At 39.5% G+C, this 11,405-nt stretch overlaps 1 protein-coding gene across 1 annotated transcript in view; it reads right to left on the reverse strand.

The window, feature by feature from the left end:
- Positions 1-11,405, reverse strand: part of LOC137656167 (death-associated protein kinase 2-like) — a 294,844-nt gene that overhangs the window by 134,098 nt on the left and 149,341 nt on the right. The window contains exon 4 of the mRNA XM_068390342.1: positions 5,699-5,804. Within this exon, the coding sequence (XP_068246443.1) occupies positions 5,699-5,804 (106 nt within the window). The remainder of the gene's footprint in view (positions 1-5,698; positions 5,805-11,405) is intronic.

Consider the following 11,405-nt stretch of genomic DNA (forward strand, 5'->3'; position numbering starts at 1 on the left):
ACATATCTACAAATGGCAGGCATTATTAACACTTAACTTTACGATAAACTTAAAATAATTCTTTATTTTCCTCTTTCTAATTCTTCCTTTTTTTTACTTTACATTTTGAAAGACTGCTTACAAAATTTTCAAGATACAAAACAAGATGCGAATATTTTTATGACTCACTTTACGAAAAATGTTTCATTTTAAGAAAAGAGATTTGCTAGCCAGGCCGAGATTAAAATAGTCACCAATCACAAAGAGTTGAAGAAAATGGGTTCAGACAACAGAAAATGTAGCTGTAGTCTATAATAGGGGTAACTATAACAGTACAGTACATTTGGAACTGTATATTTAGTATATGTACAATATTCTACTGTATGTATTGTATTATTTTCCATTTATTATATTATGTTGTACAGTAATACTGTACCTTGAGATAAGAGTTTAATCCGTTCCGGGACCGAGCTCGTATGTCAATTTGCTCGTATCTCAGATGAATTTTTCCCATATAAAATAGCTAAAAAAAAAATTAATCCGTTCCCACCCTCTGAACAAACCCTAAAATCAGTATATTACTGTGGAAAAACATGTTTTTAATTGTTGTAATCTACATCCTACACTAACAAAATAACAAATAGCTATGAACTGGTTAAGATGCTCAATGAAATGTAACATTATCATGGAGTTCTTAACTTCGAGACAGATGGTAGCGGCTAACAGTGGTGTGTGCGGAGGAGGAGGAGGGAGAGAGGACGAGGAGGAGGAGGGAGAGAGGACGGGGAGGAGCGAGACTTGACAGGAACACGTTCGGTATGCAACACTTTTGTAACACTACTTAACATAACCTTAACTTTAAACTCAACTTAAATGAAAGAAGCAACTTTAAATTTATCTTAAATGAAATTAGCTTACTGTACACACACACTTAAAAATAAGACGTTAATCTTATGTTACACTAAACTTAATTCTACATTTTGATTTCCTTTTCCTTTTTTTACTCTTCTTCTTCTTCCAGTTGGCTCTTTTTGCCTCACTTTCACCTACACTTTTTGACGGCCTTTTTAAAAGGAACCTATCTAAGGATGTTTGCTTTTGTCTCCCCTTCAAAATGTTGCGAAAATGACGCACTCAAGTGTTGTCAAAATAGGCTAACGCACGACCACTCACCAACTTGTCCGGGTGCCTCTTTTCCATAAAATTAGAAAACTCCTGCCACTTCGCTAACATGGCTTTGATTTCTGCCCTAGAAAGGCGGTCCTCGTCTTCCACCTCCTCCTCGCTACTGAGCTCCTGCAACACCTCCAAATGTTGCATCTCCTGGAGCTCTATCAATTCCTGTGTCGTGAGCTCTTCCTGATGCTCCTCGACAAGGTCATTCAAGTCTGCCTCATCTACCTCCAGCTCCATGGACTTTCCAAGATACACGATTTCCTCCATCCCAACAGGTTCGGGGTCATCAGGGTCTGTCATATCAAACTCCCCAAAGTCCCTCTCAGCAACGGAAGCTGGCCATAATTTCTTCCACGCTGAATTAAGAGTTTGTCTTGTGACACCCTGCCATGCATCATCAATAATTTTTAAGCAATGTATGATATTGAAATGTTCCTTCCAAAATTAAGGGTGAGATTGGTGTTGTCTGTGACATCGAAGCATTTCTTGAATAAATGCTTCGTGTACACTTTTTATAAGTTAGAGATAACTTATTGGTCTATGGGCTGGAGGAGTGGCATGGTGTTGGGCGAGAGATAAAGGACCTTGATGAACCTGAATTCATCAAGAATATCCTTTTCGAGACCAGGAGGGTGACCAGGGGCATTGTCGAGGACCCGGAGACATTTCATTGGAAGGATTTTCTCCGCGAAATATTTTTTGACTGCCGGACCAAAGCACAAATTAACCCATTCTGTAAAGAAATGCCGGGTAACCCAAGCCTTAGCATTAGCGTGCCACATCACTTGCAGTTTTTCTTTCAAGATCTTTTGGCTCTTGAAAGCACATGGGTTTTCCAAGTGGTACACCACCAGTGGCTTGACCTTACAGTCACCACTGGCATTGGCACACAAGGCTAAAGTTAAGCGGTCCTTCATGGGTTTATGGCCCGGTAGTCTCTTCTCCTCTGCCGTAATGAAAGTCGTTCTGGGCATTTTCTTTCAAAAAAGGCCAGTTTCATCGCAGTTGAAAACTTGTTGGGGGATGAAGCCATGTCGGGCGATAACCGAGGCAAAGGTTGTGACGATGTCTACCATGGCTTTCAAGTCGGAACTTGCTGCTTCCCCATGCCTAACAACCGAGTGTATCCCAGTCCGTTTCTTGAAATTATCCAGCCAGCCACAACTGGCTTTGAAGGTTTCCTCTGGCGTCGATGTCTCCCCTTTCTCGGCTGCTTGCTTCCTTTTCAAGTCATCATAGATTCTGCTGGCCTTCTCACATATGATCGTCTCGGTCACGCTATCTCCCACCAACTGTTCCTCATTTATTCAGATTAAAAGAAGCCTCTCCATCTCGTCATGAATTTCACTACGCAGCTTGGAAATGATGGTTACTCCTTTGGAAGGCTTGGTGCTCTTTATACCATCCTAATGCTTGAGGATGGTACATATAGTCGATGTCCTCCTCTCATATTGGCGCCCGCTCAGTCACTCTTACGCCACTCTCATGTTTTCCGATAATTTCATGCTTCATTTCCATTGTCATCATATGCTTTTTCTTTTCACTACCGTTGTTTGCACTCACTTGCTTTGGACCCATTATTTATTTAATTAATTATGCACTGATTAACGCAAAAAACACGTAAAAAAACAAAACACTACGGCTGATGCTCAGAGATAACTTTACGTGACGGAGATCCGACGGGAAAGACCAAGTGATGCTGTCCTCGTGAGCAGCCTCTCGCACACGGGGCAACCTGGCGGCCTCATAGGGAACTACCTCATATCTCAAATATTTCCTCATATCTCAGGACAAAAATTTACTCAGAACTCTCCTTGTATCTCAATTTTCTCGTATGTTGCAACGCTCGTATCTCAAGGTATTACTGTAATAACTACTTAACTTACAGGTATTAATAGTTAGTTTAGGTATATTGAATGGTTCAAATGTATTTGGCTTTACAGTATTCCATTGTGGTTATACTGTAGCTTTATTATGAGATTTAATGAGGCGTTTTGTAGGCTATGGAACGCATTAGGCAATTTGCATGTGAAATGTGACTCACAACACGAAAAAATCACTTTACGAAAGCCACTCCAGAACGAATTAATTTTGTGTTGCGAGGCATTACTGTACTCGCCAAAGCAGAACAAAATACTGAAGAAAGAAGTAAATAAGACCACAACACAACTCGTCAAGATACAGAAAAATAAGGCAAAGAAGAGGGAGGTGAAAAAAAAATCTAAAATAGTAACACCCATTCCTCTATAATACCAGAGAATCCATCTTGAATGGAAAATTCATCTTGAATAATAGAAAATTCCTGTACAAAAAATAAAAGATTATAAGCCAAAGAAAATGCATTAAGGATTTGTATGTATCTTAGCAGATAGGATTAGAATAAATGGAATAAGCCAGTTTTTCTCTCATATTCTTCTTAATATTTAGTAAAAAATGTGGAAAGCAACACAATGCACAATTCTAAGACCAAGGTTTGGAAAATTCAATTTTACATGGAAGAAACAGATGAAAAATGTTACGTAAACGATAGAAAATTAGATTTTGGGATCTTGAAAAATATTTACAAGTTGAAACCAGAAAAAGAAATGCTTACTCCTTAGCAAAACATGATTAATTAGAAAATAGATAGCTTTCATACACCTAGTAATAGGGTTTCCAAAACTACAAGGTATAAATACATATGCTCAATTTAGTTTCAAATGAAAATCATATGAAATGATTAATTAGAAATATTGAAAAGTGCAGACTACTGTAGTAGATAAGCAAATTAGCTTAAAAAATACTGAAATGAATGTTAAGAGAACAATGAATAAGACCAGGAACATATTTTATGATAATTCTTTTGTTATTAACATTGCTTTTATGCCATACATAGTGGTACTTAATTTTCAAGTCATTTGATAATTTAATATTATAGATGCTGTATCCTTTCCAAATATTTCACAACAGCAATGAATGACAAGCGATTGTGACGCAGTTCCAATAGGTCCTGCAGCTTCCTCCAGCTGAATCCCTCGTCAGGTTGGAAGGAACTAAGAGTAAAAAAGTTCCCCTTTTATTCTTTTTTTTTTATGTCAGTTACCCCCAAAAATTGTGTTAAGTTCCTTGGTAAATAGATGGACCAATGTGTAGCATCTCTACATTTGCAGAATTTAATGGTTATAATACACCCATGCTTATTATGGAGTTAAAATTGTCGTAATACATGTAGTCAAGTCAAGTCATTTTCTATACTTTAATATTCTTTATTAATTTAAAAAAATATATTAGTATCAGCAGTAACTGCCGGAAAACGACTCTCTTGCTTCTCACCTCAATTCATCATAGCTTAGACATCACAGGAGAAACTTCAAATGCATGTTTATGATAAAAAAAAAAAAAAAAGCATATTCCTTTAAATGTAATTCAGTTTTTAATACTTGGCGGAACATTCAAAGGATAAAGTCTCCATTCTCAAAACAGAAATTCCTAGTCAGGCGAGACTAGTATTTATTTTGCCATTAATCCTATGAGAATCCAATGACCAAGTGCATTGTCCATTCATGTAGCAATAAAGCAATATATTCAGGTTTCTAATGCAATTTTCAGTTTCTTTTAAAATTTATTCCTTTGTTAGTTATGCTATGAAGCATCAACATAAGTAGGTTAACACACAACTTCACTGTTCATCATAGGATCATCAGAGTGTTAACCCGGATAAATGCAACACAATGTCAAATTTCTTTTTACTGATAAAATAAAAGTACAGTTTTATAACAAAGCTTCCAAACAGTCTCATTTCAAAATAAATAAATAACCCTTTAGTATGTTAATATGGGTAGCAAGAAGCAAATTGCTGTCAATTCAGAAAGGAATATTCAAAGCATTGCTTAATGATACTTTTCGTCAGGCAGATCATCTCCAGATTACCTATTACAGTACTGTATAGTGACATGGTACTCACAGACAAAAACAGACTTTTCATAAGCCTAAGAGTTTGTACCCAATCCTGCAGAGAAAAATATCAAGATGACTGATTCTGGAATAAAATTACTTTCAATATCAATACTAATTAACAAATAATCATATTAGCAAAATATCTGATTAAAAAGCAGCCAGATTAGATTGTTCATTGACTTCTGTAAATTTTCTCTTTAACTTTAAAATCTCATCCCAGTCTTATTTGCCCATCATAATTGGTTTCATTAATTTTAGATTATAACATCCTTGTAGCATTTTATTTGCACAAAGTCTCTAAGTGCAAACATAACTGGATTTTCATACAAAGACAGACTTGCCTATTTTTTGCCAATTCCATGTTCTTGATAAGAAATGCTTATGCGGTAAAAGAAAATGTCTCTTACTTCCAAAAGGAAAAATATAGTCATAGATCATTGGGATACTGTACTTCACAAATTCAATAACTATAGCAGAACAGGAAAAGGATGTCATTGAGGTTTAGAAAAGTTATCTGCAAAGCTTACAGTGATCAAGCATACCTAGTGTCCCTCACCATGCATAATTCCATTTACAAATCATTCCACAAACAAAACTTTTATCTCACCCATCAAATCTCTAACTTCTTCAGCGTGTGTGATAACTCGTGACAGCCCAAAATCAATTAGCTTTATGTTCTGCCTGTTCTTGCTTAAAAGTAGGACATTTTCAGGCTGAAAAGGAATAAAAATGCTAGATTTAGAAAAAAAATTTTGATGGAAGCAATCATAAAAATGATAAATTTGTTAAACAATTTGTATTTTTCTTAGCATACAAACCTGGAGCTATTTATAGGGGTATTACTTTCGGCAAACCTGAAAACCAAGCCATAATTTTTAGTGAGGGATAACTACGCGGCTGAGTAATCACTTGTGCTTTCTGGCAGGACTTCCTGGGGGAGAGGATGGCGGGCTAATTTGTATAAATAGCTCCAGGTTTGTATGCTAGGATAAATACAAATTATTCAACAAATTTGTCAATTGTTCCTGCACAAATACATACCCTTCGCTATTTATAGGGGTGACTCACTCTTAGGAGGGAAGAAGTCCTCACCAAATGGCCTTGGTTTGACCCGGGGTTCTCTCTTCCTTGATAAATGGTTGTGTAGAAGAACCCTACCCTCGCTAAAAATTAAGAGCTGCAATTAGTGTATACACTATTAGCGGCCTACAGAAGCACACTCTCCTATCTTATTTCTCTTCCTCTTGTTTTGTTAAAGTTTTTATAGTTTATATAGGAGATATTTATTGTTGTTACTCTTCTTAGAATATTTTATTTTCCTTTTTTCCTTTCCGCACTGAGCTATTTTCCCTGTTGGAGCCCCTGGGCTTATAGCATACTGCTTTTCCAACTAGGGTTGTAGCTTAGTAAGTAATAATAATAATAATAATACGACTAGAAATGTGACTTGTCTTTAAAGTAGGAGCTCGATATCACCTAAGGAATTCTTTATAAACTTACTCAACACCCTCCCTCAGAGAGGTATAAGGGGCCGCAACAAACTATTATATATACACTCAGGATGCACATGGGAAATGAGTCTTACCTGCAGAGAGGTGAGGTCAGCTGTGCTGAAGACTGTGGTGGTGTTTTCCCCAGGTGGGGAGAAGGTAAATGGAAGAAAGGCGTCAATCATTTTACGCATTCACTCCAGACTAACCCAGATAAATTCGGCCCTCCCTCTCCTATTTGTCCAGCAAGGAGGTTGAGGTGTTTAGACCACTTGTTGTGGAGCCACCACAGGACCAGCGGAGAACGTATCCATGTTCCTCTGGGTCACGCCTTGCAGGTAACGGGCGGTGAAGGTCGTCTGATGCTTCCACACATCCGCTTGCAGTACCTGCACCACAGAGTAGTTCTTTTTGAACGCCAGGGACGTTGCAATGCCTCTGATGTCACGAGCTCTGGGTCGTTTGGAAGGAGAAGGATCTGGATTAAGGGCAAATTCAATTGCTTTCCTAATCCAGGAGGAAATGGTGACCCTCTTTTCGACCTTCCCCATGCTAACAAAGAGCTGATAAAGTGGGCGAGCTGCTGTCTTTCTTTTCAGGTAACACCTCAGACTCCTGACTGGGCAAATTAACAGTTGGTCTGGACATTCGGTTACAGAACGAAGACTCTCTATTCGGAATGGGCCAAACCTAGGGTCCAGCACACCCCGAATTTTTAGTCTTAGCAATGAACTCTGGGATGTAGCTAAGGATTACTTTTCCCCATCTCCTAGATTGAGAGACATCAGAAGATAAACCACGCAGTTCGCCAACTCTCTTGGCCGAGCCCAGAGCGAGTAGGAACACCGTCTTCCACATGAGGTAGCAATCGGAATCCTGGCGTAATGGTTTGTAGGGAGGACCTTTCAGATACTGATGGACCCGAACCATGTTCCAAGGAGGAGGTCTAAATTCCGACTGGGGACAAGTAATCTCATAACTTCGTATGAGTAAGGAAAGTTCCGAGGAGGAAATATCGACTCCTTTCAGTTTACGGGCTAGACTCAAGGTCGAGCTGTAGCCTTCAACTGCCAAAACCAAGAAGCATTTCTTCCCGAAAGTACACAAGGACAGTGGCATCGAGGGGAGAGCCACCCCTTCTACGTCACCAACCACAGAAAACTGACCACTTCGCCTGGAAGACTGAAGATGTGGAGTGTCTAAGATATCCAGCCATCCTCTTCGCAACTTGTTGCAAAAATATTCTCTGTGTGAGAAGGTAATGGACAGTCTCCACGCGTGAAGTCGATGCGAAGCTAAGGCTTTGTGGTAGATTACAGTATGTGGTTGTTTTAGTAGGTTGTGTCGTAGAGGAAGTTCTCCTAACAAAACTCAAAGTATGATTGTAAGTAGGTCAAGGACGGTGGCTCCTCAACATCCGGATCTCAGTATTGATAATGTTTCTTTAAATTTGTATGACTCATTCAAAATTTTAGGTGTGATTCTCGACAGCAAATTTACTTTTGAGAAACATATAAGGTCTGTGTCTTCTTCAATTGCACAAAAAATTGGCTTATTGAGAAAGTCTTTCAAGATTTTCGGTGATCAATCTATTCTGAAGAAGTGTTTTAATTCTTCCATTCTACCTTGTTTTGAGTATTGTTCTCCTGTCTGGTCTTCAGCTGCTGATTCTCATCTTAATTTGTTGGACAGAAACTTACGGTCTATTAAATTTCTTATTCCTGATCTAGATATTAATCTCTGGCACCGTCGTTCAATAAGTTCATTATGCATGTTGCATAAGATTTTTCATAACTCTGACCATCCTTTACATTCAGATCTCCCTGGACAATTCTATCCTGTCCGTAATACTAGGCAGGCAGTTAATTCTAATAGCCAGGCCTTCTCCATCATGAGGCTCAATACTACGCAGTACTCTAGAAGTTTTATTCCAGCTGTTACCAAGTTGTGGAATGATCTTCCTAATCGGGTAGTTGAATCAGTAGAACTTCAAAAGTTCAAAGTTGGAGCAAATGCTTTTTTGTTGACCAGGCGGACTTGAGTCTTTTTATAGTTTATTTATGACATATTTGTTTTTGATATTGTTAATAGTTTATATGTGACATGTCTGTTTTGACGTTGTTACTTTTTTTTAGAATGATTTATTGTTAATTTGTTCTCTTCGTTTATTTATTTCCTTATTTCCTTTCCTCACTGGGCTATTTTTCCCTGTTGGAGCCCTGGGCTTATAGCATCTTGCTTTTCCAACTAGGGTTGTAGCTTGGATAGTAATAATAATAATAATAACTCTGTGAGGAGTTGCAGGAGGTCCGGGAACCATTTTGCATGATGCTATAGCGGAGCTATGAGAGTTATTTGTAAGTTCTCACTTACTAGGATCTGGTTGAGGATTTTTCTCATTGGACAAAACGGAGGAAACGCGTACTCGTCCAGATTCACCCACCGATTTTGAAATGCATCTTGCCGAACAGCTTGAGGATCCGAAACTGAGGAGTACAACGGAAGCCTGAAGTTCAGGGCCGTTGCAAACAGATCCCCAGTCGGGCAACCCCACAAAGTCAGGACTTTGTTGTCTACTATATGATTCAAGGACCACTTGGAGCCCACTAACTGAGTCGCTCTGTTCCGATTGTCTGCTAGCACATTCCAGTTGCCCGGTATGCAGTGAGCCGATAGGGTCATCGAATTGTCTTCTGCCCATCTGAGTATCTCTACTGGTAGAAGCCACAGCGCCTGTGAAAAGGTACCACCCTGTTTGTTCAGATAAGCAACGACCATGGTATTGCCACTCATCAATACCACTGAGTGCCCTGCCAGGAACTGGAGGAACTGTTGGAGGGCAAGGAAGGCTGCCCTCATATCTTAAGAGATTTTTGTGATAATACCTTTCAGATTCAGACCAATGGCAGGAGATATGGTGGTGCAGCATGTGGGGGGGCCCCCTTCTTTTGACCCATCTGAAAAGAGCATCAATTCCAGGGAAGGAAAGAGAAGATCAACCCCTTTGCAGAGGTTAAGGTATGACCGCCACCATCTGAGATCCATCCGTTCCTCTTATCCTATGGGAACAAGACAACCCCTGGAATTGGTAGACTGATTACACAGGGATCTTAGGCACCATTGGATGGATCTCATCCAGAGGCGACTGTTGGGAACTAGACAAGCCAGAGATGAGAGGTGACCAAGCAGGCACAGCCAACTCTGTGCTGGGAGCTCTTCTCGCCTGAGGAAGGGCTGTGCTACTTTCCTCAGTCTCTGAATACTTTCGTCTGATGGATATACTTTGTGCCTTCAGGTGTCTATTTGCATGCCCAGATATACCAGATTCTGAGAGGGAGCTAGATGAGACTTCAAGGTTTAACATGATCCCCAGATCTTCGCAAAACCTTAGAAACTTGCCTTGATGGCGAAGAAGGGTCGCCTTCGAGTATGATAGAATCAGCCAGTCGTCCAGGTTTCTTAGGAGACAAATGCTGATTCTTTGAGGCCAAGAGGACACAAAAGCTTTCTTCATGAACACTTGAGGTGATGTGGAAAGACCGAAACACAGCACCTTGAACTAGTAATGTTTCTGGTCTAGCATGAATCTTATATACTTCCTGGAAGACAGATGAATTGGGATCTGGAAGTATGAGACCTTCAAATCTAGAATGCACATGAAGCCCGGAGTCTTACTGCCAGTCTGACCGTGTCGACTGTCTCCATCCTGAACAGGGTTTGTTCGACAAACCTGTTCAGGGCACAGAGGTCAATGACTGGTTTCCAGCCTCAAGAAACCTTTCTCACAAAAAAAAGTCAACTGTAGAAGCCTGAGCCCCTTCGAGGACCTCTTGGAGAGCATCCTTCTCCAACAGGGTCTGAACTTCTGCCCAAAGGGCTAACTCCTGTGCAGATAATTTCGCATAGTAGTTTGATGGAAGTGGCACTTGCGTAGTGGAGGGAGAGAGAGAGTGAACGGGACGCGATACCCTAAACGAATCATTTCGACTGTCCAGGGTTTGGCCCGGGAAGAAGCCATTTCTGCTAGCAGATCCGCAAACATCCCCCCCTCCCCAGGTGGTCGTATGGGAGGATTGACCGTCTAAGCAGGGTCAGAAATGGCTAGAATCCCTCTTCACTCTGCCTCCAAAAAAGGGATTTTAGGCCTAGAAAGGAATGTTTGGACAACTTAGGACCCTGCTGTTTTGGGTCTCTAGCCTTCTATGTCATCAGTCTTGCTGCTGGTCTGCCCTGTGGCTGAGTAGGATACAGCCTAGTAGTTACGGCTTTCTGAATAAGAGTCATAATTTGGCTTTCTCTATTTCTCAGCCATCCGCTCAGCGTCCTCATGATTAAACAGGGAACTTCCCTCAAAAGGAGAGTTCCTGAGCCTTGCCACTTTGACCTGAGGGAGTTGTCTATGGAACCTACCTATGACAATGTCCCTTCTCTTCAAAATGATGTTGGCCCAGAGGTTCACTACGTGATGAGATAAAAAGTCAATTGGCTGAGTGCCGGACAAAAGGAAAATCTCTATAGACTTCCTAGTGGACTCTCTGGACCAGTCCTGATACCGAACCAATTATCCTACAGACCCCAACCAAAAGTCAAGCCACAAAGTAGCTTATCTATATCTATATATTTATATATATATATATATATATATATATATATATATATATATAGATATACATATAGATATAGATATAGATATATATATATATATATTATATATATATATATATATATATATATATATATATATATATATATATATATATATATATATATAAATATATAAATATATATATAAATATATATATATATATATATATATATATATAT

The sequence above is a fragment of the Palaemon carinicauda genome, chromosome 17 (assembly GCF_036898095.1).
Source record: "Palaemon carinicauda isolate YSFRI2023 chromosome 17, ASM3689809v2, whole genome shotgun sequence".
NCBI lineage: Eukaryota > Metazoa > Arthropoda > Malacostraca > Decapoda > Palaemonidae > Palaemon > Palaemon carinicauda.